The sequence below is a fragment of the Primulina tabacum genome, chromosome 8 (assembly GCF_025594145.1).
Source record: "Primulina tabacum isolate GXHZ01 chromosome 8, ASM2559414v2, whole genome shotgun sequence".
In the NCBI taxonomy this organism is placed as follows: domain Eukaryota; kingdom Viridiplantae; phylum Streptophyta; class Magnoliopsida; order Lamiales; family Gesneriaceae; genus Primulina; species Primulina tabacum.
The window spans coordinates 25023796-25039182 of record NC_134557.1 but is presented as its reverse complement, the minus strand read 5'-3'; the positions used below and the strand labels follow the sequence as shown (position 1 = coordinate 25039182).

At 35.3% G+C, this 15387-nt stretch overlaps 1 protein-coding gene across 15 annotated transcripts; it reads right to left on the bottom strand.

The window, feature by feature from the left end:
* Positions 1-7166: 7166 nt before the first annotated feature.
* LOC142553887 (potassium transporter 5-like) lies at positions 7167-10013 on the bottom strand. Of its 15 annotated transcripts, XR_012822032.1 has the most exons (7): positions 9775-10013; positions 9631-9693; positions 9029-9138; positions 8625-8739; positions 7666-7901; positions 7506-7575; positions 7167-7408 (listed from the first exon to the last, which is right to left on the bottom strand). XR_012822032.1 is itself a non-coding variant. In XM_075664412.1 (5 exons), exons 3-5 carry the CDS (start codon positions 9068-9070, stop codon positions 8345-8347), a joined length of 324 nt encoding a protein of 107 aa, XP_075520527.1. In that variant the 5' UTR covers positions 9071-9138; positions 9631-9693; positions 9775-10013; the 3' UTR covers positions 8075-8344. The 15 variants fall into 15 exon arrangements, 7 of the variants coding, with proteins under 7 accessions (XP_075520527.1, XP_075520532.1, XP_075520529.1 ...); XR_012822034.1 differs by lacking the exon at positions 7506-7575; XR_012822035.1 differs by lacking the exon at positions 8625-8739.
* Positions 10014-15387: the final 5374 nt, after the last annotated feature.

Here is a 15387-nt window from a genome sequence, read left to right as displayed (position 1 = left end):
TTAAATCGAGTTTGGTTAAAAAAACCAAGTGGAAGAAACTTGAAGTAAACCTTCGTGAAGAAGACTGTTAAATTAGAAAAAAATTTAACTTATGTAAACTGAATAACTGAAAAGCATGAGATCAGTTATACCATATATCGGTTCAGTTATGGCAAGAACTGAACTGGCGGATGCTCTAACTGATCAAGTCAGTTTGAAAACAACAGTTAATCAATAAAATACACAAGATATGTTTATGGATGTTCGGAGACTTCAACTGCTCCTACGTCACCCCTTCTACCAACTCGGGTAGGATCCACTAGAAGACTTTGATTTATACAACTATTTGTACAAACCCACCCAGCTTAGGACTTACCCACTGCCTAACTTAACTCTTAGTCTAGACTGAAGGCAACACCTTCCAGCCAACACTTCTTTAACGTCTATGTGAGAAAGACTACACACACAAGTTTAACGTCTTTGTGCAAGACTGTATTTGAGTGGTGGTGTGTGAGCGTGTGTGAGAACTGAACAATGAATACACCATAAAAGTGTTCTCACACACTAAGAGAAGTGAGCTTCTAAACTAAGTTGATAATACTTGAGTATTCCCTCTGGGCTGAATGCTTCTTGAAATATAACAAGCAAATAAGCGTGCTCTTTCTTTTACCACACTCTCTCGTGTATATGTTTATATACTCTTGTCTTCAATGATCTTCATCTTCTATTTATAGGCGCAAATCTAGATCATACAATGAGACTTAATTATTGTATCTGTTGCATTTTGAATTCGTTCCTTGGACTATGTGTCTCAAATTTTTGACTGCCCTTCTGAAACGTTTGTCTTTAATACTCTGATGCAACTTTCATTATTGTCATTTGACTTGACAATTGCTTTGTACCTTTGTGTATAGCTGGAATCCACTGAATGAGTTTGTCTTCATCTACAACTGAAAGATTCTTAACTGACGCCCAAACTAGTCAGCTGAAATGATCTTCAGTTGGGTTAGTGAAATCAGTTGACTCATCAGTTGAACTGATTTCACTCTCATTCAGTTGAACTGATCAGCTGGGTTTCTTCATCAGTTGAACACTCCTTCGGCTGGCCGGGCTTCTGAGGTTCTCCTGCTGAACTACCTATCAACTGGACAATCAGCTGAACTACTCATTTGACGTATCAGTTCACCTGATTTAGTTTGTGCGATCAGTTGGGTCTTCAGTTTGCGATGTAAACAGCTCGTAACTGATCCTAGCTTCTGCACACTAAAGTAAATCATTAGTAACACAAAATAAAAATTTTTGTTAACATCAAAATTAAGATAGCGAACTTGAAAAGTTCCAAAAATCTCCCCTTTTTTGATGATCACAAGACTTGAGCAGTTAATAACAATATATTCAGTTCAAGGGTTAGTCTATGTAAACTTCGTTAAGAACTCTCCCTCAAGAACTGAATTAAAGACAATTTTGAAAAACAATTTAAGGATTGAGGGTAAAAGGAAAACTCTCCCTCAAAAACTGAATTGAAAACATCTTTGAAAAACAGAGTTAAGAGAACACCTTCCGTTGAAGAAAACTCCTCTTTAACAACTGAATTTAAAAAAAAAAAACTGATTGAAAAACAAATTTTCAGTTTGAGAGTACAAGAAAAACTCCCCCTCAAAAACTAAATAAAAGCTCGTATTTGAGAAGTAATTATCTAAGCATTCATTCAGAGGTTATAATTATTCAAGCAACGTAGACAAGAAATCTGGAAATATCCATTTAGTCACAACGAAACACAGCTGGATAAACATGATGTTTATTTAATCAAATAAATTTCCTTGTATTTTTACATTTGAGTACATAAAACATTTGAAAGGAAAATTGCTACTACAATAGCATATTTTAAACAACATCAGATATCAGTCGGTTTATGTGTGACAGGAATGGATATACCAACAACTGGTTGCCTTGACAACTTGAAATGCTGCACCGGTCGTGAGTTCAATTTGCTAGAGAAACGAGTTAATTTTCCTTGAACTTGATCTCTTTGCTAGCTAACTGGTCGAGCAGACTCAAACTAGGCTCAAGCGGAATATAGCTGGTGATTTAATCAACCAATATCCCAGCATGGATGAGTTTCGTCCGAAAAATAGCTGACCTGGAAGGCTTGCAACTGAAATCTTGTTCATCGAACAATTTAGCCGTGCAACTTGACAGATGAAGCTAAGGACCCTGCAGGTTGATTAAAGCACCAAAGCTAGGAGTCGAGAGAAGTGGCGACAATATTAGTCGCAGAGCCAATCCTCTCAACCCTTCGCAATAAGTGATAGATAAACATTTTCAAATAGTTTTGAAAATTGTATGAAATACTTTTAAATAGCTTTTAACGCTATTTTAAAGTAACATATTTTAAAACACAGTTTTATTCAAATGTTCTTCTTAGAACAGCTAGCTCTGATACCAATTGAAGGATCGTGTGATGGTTCCTTTGAAGGCGTTTCGAACACAATATTCTTCAGTGAGCTGCAATAGCTCGTGTTCTAAGAATGTTAACACCGATGAATTAAATCGAGTTTGGTTAAAAAAACCAAGCGGAAGAAACTCGAAGTAATCTTTCGTGAAGAAGACTGTTAAATTAAAAACATTTTAACTTATGTAAACTTAATAACTGAAAAGCAGGGGATCAGTTGTAGCATATATCAATTCAGTTATGGCAAGAACTAAATTGACGGATGCTCTAACTAATCAAGTCAGTTTGAAAACAACAGTTAATAAGTTAAATATACAAGATATGTTTATGGATGTTCCGAGACTTCAACTGCTCCTACGTCACCCATTCTACCACCTCGGGTAGGATCCACTAGAAGACTTTGATTTATACAACTACTTGTACTAACCCATCCAGCTTAGGACTTACCAACTGCCTAACTGAACTCCTAATCTAGACTGAAGCCAGCATCTTCCAGCCATTACTTCTTTAACGTGTATGTGATAAAGACTACATACGCATGTTTAACGTCTTTGCGAAAGACTGTATTTGAGTGGTGGTGTGTGAGCGAGTGTGAGAACTAAACAATGAATACACCATAAAAGTGTTCTCACACACTAAGGGAAGTGAGCTTCTAAACTAAGCTGGTAATACTTGAGTATTCCCTCTGGGCTTAATGCTTCTTGAAATCTTATAAGCAAATAAGTGTGCCTTTTATTTTACCACACTCTCTTGTGTATATGTGTATATACTCTTGTCTTTGCTGATCTTCATCTTCTATGTATAGGCGCGATGCTAGATCGTACAGTGAGACTTAATTATTGTATTTGTTGCATTTTGAATTCGTTCCTTGGACTCCGTGTCTAGACTTTTTGACTGCCCTTCTGAAACATTTGTCTTTAATGCTCTGATGCAACGTTCATTATTGTCCTTTGACTGGAAAATTTCTTTGTACCTTTGTGTATAGCTAGAATCCACTGAACGAGTTTTTCTTCATCTAAAACTGAAAGATTCTTAAATGACGCCCGAACTAGTCAGCTGAACTGATCTTCAGTTGGGCGGGTGAAATCGGTTGACTCGTCAGTTTAACTGATTTCACTCTCATTTAGTTGTACTGATCAGCTGGGTTTCTTCATCAGTTGAACATTCCTTCGGCTGGCCGAGCTTCTGAGGTTCTCCTGATGAAAAACCTATCAATTGGACAATAAATTGAACTACTCATTTGACGTATCAGTTCACCTGATTTGGTTTGTGCAATCAGTTGGGTCTTCAGTTTGCAATGTAAATAGCTCATAACTGATCCTAACTTCTGCACACTAAGGTAAAACATTAGTAACAAAAAATAACAAGTTTTGTTAACATCAAAATTAAGATTGCGAACTTGAAAAGTTCCAACAGATAAGATGAGTGAGTCTTACACAAAGACTGTTAAACTTGTGTATGTGGTCTTTGACACATAGACGTTAAACAAGTGTTTGCTGGAAGGTGTTGCCTTCAGTCTAGGCTAGGAGTTCAGTCAGGCGGTAGGGTAAGTCCTTAGCTGAGTTGGTTTGCACAAAATGTTGTATAAATAAAAGTTTTCTAGTGGAACCTACCCAAGAACTGATCCCCCTTAAATAAGTTAATCAGTTTAAACAAGCTAAAAGCTTTAAACTTATCAGATTTCTTAACGAAGGATTATTTAGAGTATTTTCCGATATGTTTAAAACCAAACTCGATCTGATTCATCGATTTTTACATTCTTAGAACACGAACTATTGCAACTCATTGAGAATATTGTGTTTGAAGCATCTTCAAAGGTGCCCGAACCAATCCATCAATTAGTATCAGAGCTAGCAGTTCTAAGAAGGACATTTGAAAACTAATATTTTAAAATATGTTTCAAAATGTTATTAAAAATGAATTTCAAAGTCCTCTTAAAAATTTTATATGAGGTTACCGTGGGAAGAGAGAAGATTGTTGGATCTGTAACTAACATTGTAGCCACTTCTCTCGACTCCGGATTTTGTTATTTTATCAACTTTCATGGTTTTGAGTTCAACTGACAGCAGAACAGCCAAACTCATCGGTGGACAAGATTTCAGTTGGCAGCCTACCAATTCAGCTGATCAACAGACGAATCCCAGCTAAGCTGAAATGCTGGATGATTAAAGTGGAGCTTAATCATCAACAGTATACCGCCGCTTAACTTCCATATCCGATCAGAGAAGACGATCAATGCGGTTAAGCATCAGTTGAGTCTAGTTTGTGTCATCTCGACCAGTTAGCCAGAACAGAGATCAAGTCCAAGGCAAATTAGCTGCACTTCTGGCAAAAAGGGACTCAAAATCGATGCAGCATTTCGAATCATTCAAGGCAACCAGTTTTTGGTATATCCTGTTCTATTATATAAACTAACTGATGTTTGATGTTGTTTTATATTTGCTAAGTGTAGTAGAATTTCTTTTACACTTGATGGTGTTCTTAATGTATAATACAAGGACGATTATTTGATTTAATAAACATCATGTTTATCCAGTTGGTTTGAATGTAAATGAACTAATATTTTCAGTTATTGTGTTGCCTAAACTGCTTAAATGTTAAAAGATGCTAAAACTTCATTAAAACGCGTAAATAATTATATTTTTTAAGGTGGAGTTTTTAATTCAGTTCTTGATGTGAAGTTTTCTTTAAAATTATCCCTCGAATTGAAAAAAATGTTTTAAATTCGTTTTTAAATCCAGTTTCTTGTGAGGGAGCTTTCTTATCCCTCGAACTGAAAAACTCTGTTTAAACGTTTTAAATGTTTTTTATTCTAGAAAAAGGGGAGAATCAAATAAATTTTAAATTTTAAATTTTTAAATCGTTTTAATTGCTCAAGTTTTGTGATCATAAAAAAGGGAGAGATTGTTGGAACATTTCATGTTCACAAGCTTGATTTTGATGTTCACAAAACTTGTTATTTTGTTTCTAATAATTTTACCTAAGTACGCAGAAAATGGAATTGATTAGGATTCAAACTAATCAGTTAACAAGCCAAAACTGAAGATATCGAGATGCAAAATAAAAACGTCAACTGATCGACCAAACTGAACCAGTTCAACTGAAATATCTAAAGTTCAGCTCAACTGATTGTCCAGCTGATAGGCCGTTAAGCAGAAGACCTTCAGAAGCCCGGCCAGCTAATGAACAGCTCAACTGATGAAGAGTCCAGCTGATCAGTTCAAATGAAGCATCGAAATCAGTTAAGCTAACGAGTCAACTGATTTCACCGAACCAGTTCAAGATCAGTTCGACTGACCAGTTCAGAACATCAGTTAGGAATCAATCCGTTTGCAGAACACGACAAGCTTATTCAATGGAACACAGTTGTGCGCACCGAGGAAAAGCTTTTGTCCATTCAAATGACAATATAGACGTTGCAGCAGTGCTTAAAGCCAAAACGTTCCAGAATGGCTGTCGAAAAGTACAAGACAAATATCGAAAAACGAATTCAAACTACAACGTTCATATTTGATGATTCTTTTTGTACGGTCTCATTACCTCTATAAATACAAGACCAAGATAATGAATACATAAGTGTGGAAAATACACAAGTGTGTGAAGATAGAAGAGAAAAAGGGTATGCGAACTGCTTAGTATAGAAGCAAAATTCTCAGTATGTGCGAACACTTTTGTGTTGTATTCATAGTTCAATTCTCACACACAAACAATCACATATACAGAGAATTAATCGTACTAATAAGATGAGTGCGTCTTCCACAAAGACATTAAACTTGCGTATGTAGACTTTGACACATAGACGTTAAACAAGTGTTTACTAGAAGGTGTTGCCTTCAGTCTAGGGTAGGAGTTCAGTTACGTAGTAGGGTAAGTCCTAAGCTGTGTGGGATTGTACAAAGTGTTGTATAAATCAAAGTCTTCTAGTGAAACCTACCCGAGGTGGTAGAAGTGGTGACCTAGGAGCATTTGAAGTCTCCGAACATCCATAAACATATCTTGTGTTATTAATTGTTTAACTATTGTTTTAAAAATTGATTTGATCATTATCAGTTCAGTTCTCACCATAACTAAACTAATGTATCACTACAACAATAAATGCTTATGATGACATTCATAAATGTCATCATATAATATTTAGTGACATTTAAGTTTTAGTGACACCTCCAACAAATGTCGTCTATTCCAATGTCGTCTTAAACTTCCTGACATTTTTTAATGTTATTATAAGATGTTAATGATAACTTCATACGTGTTACTAATTATTCATATAATGACAATTTTAAATGTCAAGAAAACTCATGTTTTAAAGACATTTATACATGCCTTGTTATTATAGCAATAATGACAAATTTTTATGTCAGTTAACATAATTTATAATGACAACTAAAAATGTCGTGTATATTATTTAAAGTGACAATAAAAAATGTCACTAATGATATGTTATAAGGTTAATTTAAAATGTCTCATTATGTAATCTGTAATGACACTTACAAATGTCTTTTATACTAGTATATAAAGACATTGAAAATTGTCATTAATAGTTGTTTATAATGACTTTTTGAAATGTCTTCATATGAATTTTACAATGACATTTTTTATGTACATGATTTAATCTTCTATCATGACATAAATATGTCATATTTTTTTGAAATGTCATCGATTTTCAATATTTTCATGATATAATATTCAAGGATATAACAAATTAACTTAAATACAAATACAAAATTTTAAAATAGAAATTAAATTGCTAATCAATAATTGTCATTAATTTTGCAATCATTAATGTATAAGACTGACAAATTTGTTAACTCGAAAAACATCAATACCCCAACAAATGTACCAAATGTACTAAATGTATTTAGTTTAAGAACTAGTAAACAATTAAGTCTTGTAAAGCAAAACATAAGCAAACTTGCTACGCGCGCATCTTCATTCTTCAACCATCTCATCTTAATCAAAATCCAATATTCTTGTCACCTACAATAAAAATTCATATAATTGTATGAATGAAATAAAATTAAAAAAGCACAAAATAAAGACATTAAAATTTAATTCAAACTAGTCAATATCATACCAAATGATAAACTGAAAAATTATTATTTATCCAAATGCACCTAGTAGAAATCTTCCTCATTAACTGTCAACTGCAAATATAATTAATATTGATTTAAAAAGATATTAACATGACAGACATAATAATAAATACTAGTTAATTGAAAAGTTGAATATCATACCAAATGACAAGGTCAAACTATCATTCCTCCAAGTGTATCCCCAACCTTTTGTAAAAGATTATATGGCCTAATCAAACTCTCTTCCCGTTCTAGGACAACTAGAATTGTATTTCACACCAATTTGGTCCCAACGTCTGTCTTCCTACTTCGCTATTTGGATCCATGCTACGAACAACTTCTTTTGCCACAATTTTCGTCGAATCAAATAGACTTTTTATTGAGATAGAACATCCAATCTACGTGAAAGTGCAAAAGAGGAGGTTTTGATAAAAACAATTATAAAGTACAATCTACAACAACAATTATGCTAATGAGTATGTCCAGCTAGCCAGAAAACAAAAAAGCATAAAGAAACATCATTCAAATTAGTTAACTCATTACAGCAAAAGCAAGAGATTTTACTTAACAGTACAAACATCAGATAGAAAATTTCATTTAGAAAAATTAGTCAACATGTCCAAGTCTTTGAAACAGTAAAACACAGCCCAACATTAATCAAGAATGCTTCTAACATATACTGCTTTGCAAAACAAAAACCATGGTTATGAGTTCCACAGACATGAACCCAAAGAAGAACAAACAGATCCACATAATAAAACATATCACATTGCACTTGTTTGATCAACTTTAGTTTTGTTGTATAAATATCGGAGGAGAGAAAGTAGTTGATATCTGGAATTTAGACTTGTCCCTCATACTTAGCAGAAGTACGAACAACTTTTACTCTTGGAAAACAACTTAGGCTGAGGGACTGGGAAATGATAGAAAATGCTCCGGATATCATAGATTGACTGGCGATAATTGCTGCAGCATTAGCCACAACAAAAGTTGGCCAAAATTGTGGACCTGTATCATATCTAGATATAGATCATGTTCAAATTTTGAATGGAAAATTAGATGAGATTTAGATTTAGAACTGTGTTTTTAATATAAGAACTTGTAGGAGAGAAATAATTAACCTGGTATGGAGTCATAAAATATGTGCTTTACATGATCAGGGAATTTGGAAAGATATGCAGCTTGTCCACTATATGCAATTAGGAGAGCAAGAAAAACCATTCCCGTGAAACTAATCTGAAGTGACACAAAAAGGAAAACTATATATGTTTGGTTTTGGGACGAAAAAGAGTAGATATAACTTCAAATAGCAGAATGCATATTTTGTATTTAACTTGTCATTCCTCAAACTCAAGGATCCGTGAAAACATTATGCATTACAACAATAATCAACTCAAGTTACTAAACACATCCACTCCCGATATTATTAAACAAACAATATAATTCAATTTGGATAATTCTAATGTAGTGCACAACATGCATGCAAGATAATTATAATGTAATGCACAATAATAACAATACTTACTTGCACGGCTGTTACGTTGAAATGGCCTAAGTCAGCAAACATGGCCTCAGAATCATGTTGTCTAACATTCGATCCAGAATCATCGATCTATGCGTGAACAGGTGACAACCCTGTCAATTAAGAACTCATGCCTAATCACATGTGCATGTATAATCAATCAAAAGATACAGCAAGAAAACCAAATCATAGACTATTTTACAGCCACGTATCCCAGTTTTAGGCAGGATGCTTTATTCCTTCTTATCATAAACCCAAATATAAGCAAATGCAATAAAACAAGATTTTTCTCGCCCACAAGAATTCAGTGTCTTCTTCACCGACAAAGACTAGCGAGAAACAATCAAAATTTGTGGGGCTTGGCTGAGTCATAACAAAAGAAATCCACACAAAGATGATCAAATGGGCTGGCTGACTCTTCGATTAATTATATTCACCCCTTTCAGTGGATTAGATAGATTATATCAAAAATTGAGAGGAAAAAATACAACCAACTGTAAATAAGCTTCAAAATTCTTATCACTGTAAATGCACAAAATCTGATTATGTAAACTTGTCACTGTAAATGAAAAAAATTCTTGTAGTTATTACCGCAGAAATCTCACCTTAGATGTTGAAAATGTTGCCGGAGAAGTCACCGAAATCTCATCGGAAGCAAGCTAAAGTGGCTGGAAAAGTGGGGAAACACATAGGCTTCAAATACTTACTGAATACAACACAAAAAACCAAGAATCAAAGAAAAATCTAACCGGAATCGAAGAAGAATTTGTGCGCACAGTCAACTTTGAACAGGGCTGGATCCACTCGATTTCTTCTAGATTCAGTGTAGAAAAGAGGTGCAGGGGCTTGGGGAAGAACATACTGACCTTGACGCTTCTTGTCCGGTGGTCTGGGCGGCCTCAGCGGCAGCTGGGGTGGTGAGGGAGAGAGCCAACGGCAGTAGCTTTCGTTCATTAATCGAGAACGATAATTGGGCGTGGGACGGTTCTCTCCAGCTTTTCTCGATTTTTCATTTAATTAAGTTTTTTTTTTTAAATTGGAGAGTAGGGTGAAGATTTTTTGTAGAAAAATAGATAAAATAAAGGTGAGAATATTTGGGTTGGATAAATATTAGAGGAGAGAAAATAATTGTTTTTTATGACATCAATTAAAAATGTCAGGATAACTAATCTAATATGTTTTTTTATTTTACACATTATTAATTTTTTACAAGTGTCATTATTAATTATTTGTAACAACATTTAATTAAAAGTGTCTACAAAAAAATGCCACAATAGCCATTTATTGTTGTAGTGTATGCAAGAAATGATCCCCCTTATATCAGTTAATCAGTTTACACAAGGTAAAAGCTTTAAACTAATTAGATTTCTAAACGAAGGATTATTTCGAGTATTTTCCGCTTGGTTTAAAAACAAACTCAATCTGATTCGTCGGTTTTTACTATTCTTAGAACAAGAGCTATTGCAGCTCATTGAGAATATTATGTTTGAAGCACCTTCAAAGGTGCCCGAACCGATCCATCAATTAGTATCAAAGCTTGATGTTTTAAGAAGGACATTTGAAAGCTAATATTTTAAAATTTGTTTCAAAATGTTATTTAAAATGGATTTCAAAATCCTCTTAAAAATTTTATATGAGCTTACCGTGGGAAGAGAGAAGATTGTTGGATTTGAAACTAACATTGTAGCCACTTCTCTCGACTCAGGATTTTGTTATTTTATCAACTTTCATAGTTTTGAGTTCAACTGACAGCAGAACAGCCAAACTCATTGGTGGACAAGATTTCAGTTGGCAGCCTACAAATTCAGCTGATCAACAGACGAAACCCAGCTAAGCTGAAATGCTAGATGATTAAAGTGGAACTTAATCATCAGCAGTATACCGCCGCTTAACTGCCAAATCAGATCAGAGTAAACGATCAATGCGGTTCAGCATCAGTTGAGTCCAGTTTGAGTCAGCTCGACAAGTTAGCCAGAACAGAGATCAAGTCCAAGGCAAATTATGCAGCATTTCAAAGCATTCAAGGCAACCAGTTGTTGGTATATCCAGTTCTATTCCCTTACACTTGATGGTGTGCTTAATGTATAATACAAGGGACACTTATTTGATTAAATAAACATCATGTTTATCCAGTTGGTTCGAATGTAACTGAACTAAATTTTCAGTTAATGTGTTGCCTAAACTGCTTAAATGTTAAAAGATGATAAAAATGCATTAAAATGCGTAAATAATTATATTTTGAAGGGGAGTTTTTAATTCAGTTCTTGAGGGCGAGTTTTTTTTAAAATTATCCCTCGAACTGAAAAAAAGTTTTAAATTTGTTTTAAACTTGTTTTTAAATATAGTTCTTGAGGGGAGCTTTCTTATCCCTCGAACTGAAAAATTCCTTTTAATCGTTTTAAATCTTTTTGATTCTCACAAAGGGGGAGAATTGATTCAATTTTAAAATTTTAAATTTTTAAATCGTTTTAATTGCTCAAGTTTTGTGATCATGAAAAAGGGAGAGAATGTTGGAACATTTCATGTTCGCAATCTTGATTTTGATGTTCACAAAACTTGTTATTTTATTTCTAATAATTTTACCTAAGTGCGCAGAAACTGGAACTGATCGGGATTCGGACTGATCAGTTATCGAGCCAAAACTGATGCTATCGAGACGCAAACATAAACCTCCAACTGATCGCCCAAACTGAACCAGTTCAACTGAAATATCAAAAGACCAGCTGAACTGATTGTCCAGTGATAGGCAGTTAAGCAGAAGACTTCAAAAACCCGGGCATCTGATGAAGAGCTCAATCGATGAAGAGTCCAACTGACCACTTCAACTGAAGCTGCGAAATTAGTCCAGCTGACGAGCCAACAGATTTCACCGAACCAGTTCATGATCAGTTCGACTGACCAGTTCAGAACATCAAGTAGGAATCAATTAGTTTGCAGAACACGACAAGCTTATTCAATGGAATCCAGCTGTACGCACTGAGGAAAAGCTTTTGTCTAGTCAAAGGAAAATAATAGAAGTTGCAACAGTGCTTAAAGCCAAAACGTTCCAGAATGGCTGTCGGAAAGTACAAGAAAAATATCGAGGAACGGATTCACACTTAAACGTTCATATTTGATGAGTCTTGGTGTACGGTCTCATTGCCTCTTTAAATACCAGACCAAGATCATGAATACATAAGTGTGGAAAATACACAAGTGTGTGATGATAGAAGAGAAAAAGGGCATGCCAACTGCTTAGTGTAGAAGCAAAATTTTCAGTTTGAGAACACTTTCGTGTTGTATTCATAGTTTAGTTCTCACACACGCACACACGCACAATCACTCACAAATGCAGAGAATTGAGCGTACTGATAAGCTGAGTGAGTCTTGCACAAAGACATTAAACTTGTGTATGTAGTCTTTGAGACATAGACGTTAAACAAGTATTAGCTGGATGGTGTTGTCTTCAGTCTAGGCAGTAGGGTAAGTCCTAAGCTGAATGAGTTTGTACAAAGTGTAGTATAAATCAAAGTCTTCTAGTGGAACCTAACCACTTCCGACACGACAACTTCATCCTCGAACAAAATTGCTCTATCTGTGTCCGCCATTGTGCCTACTTCCATTCTTACCCTGGTGTTGGCCACTCCTGTGTCTCACCCTCTCACATCTACTGTAACGGGTATGTCTTTGGCTTATAGTTCATTTGTCTGAAAAATGGATTTGATGTGCCAATGTATTTCTTGTAGGTGTACTCGGTTCTAGATAACCTTTATTCGGGTCAGGAGCTCCCCAAAAATATGTTGCTACTACGAAGGAAGGATACAAACAATTTTTTTTATCCATGGTTGTCTGTTTTTCTGCTGTGTTGCTATGTTCTTATTTATCTGTTGTTTGGACTATAGGACTAAAGTCTCGAGTTCTCTTGCTTCTGTCACCATTGGCCATGTGCGGCATCCTTCTTATTCTGACAACCAGTTTAGCTTACTGATCTACAACTTGCTCTTTTCTCTACCCTTGTTGCATTCTAGAGACTTGATACTTTGTCAGCCTTTACTACTCCATATCATCCTTCTCCATTTAAATCTTTGCCGAGGGTTCTTGAAGATTGGATCAAATGGGTAGATCGTTTTGAACCTCATTTTGGACGACAATGGTGACAACAAGACTTATGGCCCCTAGTTATGATTTCCAAGATGAAATGTACTAAATATCTGTCTTATTTGACTGTCTTCTCAGGTTTTAGTCTCCCTCTGGCAATGCTTTATATTCTCTTTTTGTTCATTATCTATAAATTTCTATGATATATCTCTGTTTCTCGGCTTGCCTATAGTAGGGTCGGACTCCTCTTACTTTGTTTGTCTTGTTGTCTCTACCCTAACTCATACTTGTTATTGCTATCCTTCCTATCGAGCTTGTTTAAAGAGTGGTCTTCATTCTCTAGCATTCCTTCTGTATATGTCATTACATATTTTGTCCCTTATCCGACAAGCCGTCCTCCAAATATCTGCCATTAGCTTGCTCTCTTAGCACTGGTCGAGTGTATAACTTGGCAGTCATGCTTCTGGGGTCTGTATGCCATAGTCTAAATCAATGTGTCCTACATGACCCTATTTCCAAACTTGGGAGAATCTCTTGGTTTTTGCAAAAATGGGAATTCTCTTATTTTCTTGGCCTGATAGACTTTTTTGCCGCCCCTCTCACTATGTTGCGTACCACTTCGCTAATGGGAAGCCGTTTGATTCTCTCAGCCTCTGAGTTGATGAACTATTTACAGCTGACCATCGAATTACTCAACCTACCCCTATGACCTAGTATCCCTTGCTTGACACAGCCCCTCTGGATTGGTGCTTACCCTGATTTTCATGGACGATCCTTTGACGAGGTTGCAGCCTTGCCCTTGACTCAATATATCCATCATCGATTGTTAATAATGGATTTTTCTTCTGCCAGTCTGCCATATAACAACTAATCAAATTGGTTCTTTGAGTTTTACAACCATTTTTTGTACGCATACAAGTTCTAGTTTTCACTAGCAATCGATCACGCAGTTTTATTTTTTTACGTATATTTAACACATGTTGCCTCAGAGATTGTGTCTAAGAAATTTCTAAGGACACTGTGCAACTACTCTTTACGCTGCTCCACCGATTTTGTTAGTCCGATTGTGAAACTGGAACACAAAATGGCTGATTCGTTCGTTGTCTGGTGGAGGTCTCGGTACCTTGATTTTATTCCATCAGTATTCGACACCCTGATATTGTCTTGTGTTCCTTCCCACGCCCATGTGGTTAAGTAGCTTACATGTCAACCATGCTCCTTGTTTCTGTATCACCTTGGTGTTTTAATTTGAATGAATTAATTGATTGAGATAAATATTTTGATTATGTAGATAGATTTTCTGTACTAAAATCCTAAAGCTACATTGAGTTGGAAACGAAAATTTGAGATATGTTGCGATCGATTAACATACGACATGTATCTGTGTCATATGATAGATGTTTGATTGATTTGACTGAAAATATATGTCTATATACCTTATTTGTTGAGTTGATGTGGCATACACGACATTTATGATTGGTAGATCGATGTATAAGATTAATATTTTGTTAATACACATCATTTTATACATACATCGATAATGACATGCACGTTGAGCTATGATCCTTAGATACCTTCATATCATTGTATTTTGATTCTGGGGTTTTGAGGTTGATGCTATGTTTGGCATTATGTGGCCCTTAAAAACATAGTCATTCGTGGCCTCTATAGTTGATTGGTTGAGATTTGGGACTTGATGGCGCTTTGCCGATGCTATCATATGGATATTCCCTTAGACATGACTGAGGCCGGTGTGCCGGCTAGAGCATTGATTTGATAACGATTCGATTGGTTCCGATACATGCTCGTGGATTGGCATTTGACCTGATATCTCCACGACATGCATGAATTGCATATGATATATCATTGTGTAGATACATGTTGTATATATTATGGTTGTTCCATACAGAGCATTTGCTCACCCCCAAAGGGGGCTGTTGCTGTTATTTTTTGTGTGGACAATCGCAGCTACCCCAAGTTATCAGGAGACCAGAGATGATACTTCTGGAGGGAGTCGCAGTTGGGTTGAGGTTTATTGTAACGCCCCGAAAATTCTAGAGTCCACGCGAACCACATGCATACGAGTGATTAATTTCTTTGTGTATTTTTATTAAATTTTTTAATTGCATTAATTAATTTTGTTGTGCATATTTACATGTTTAAAATATATTTTCTACATGGTTGCATTAAGGTTATTCGAGTTGCGATCGAGGAACGGAGACGGAGGGCTGAAAAACGGAAAATGTTTTTATTTAATAATTATTTTTAATTATTTAAAATATGAT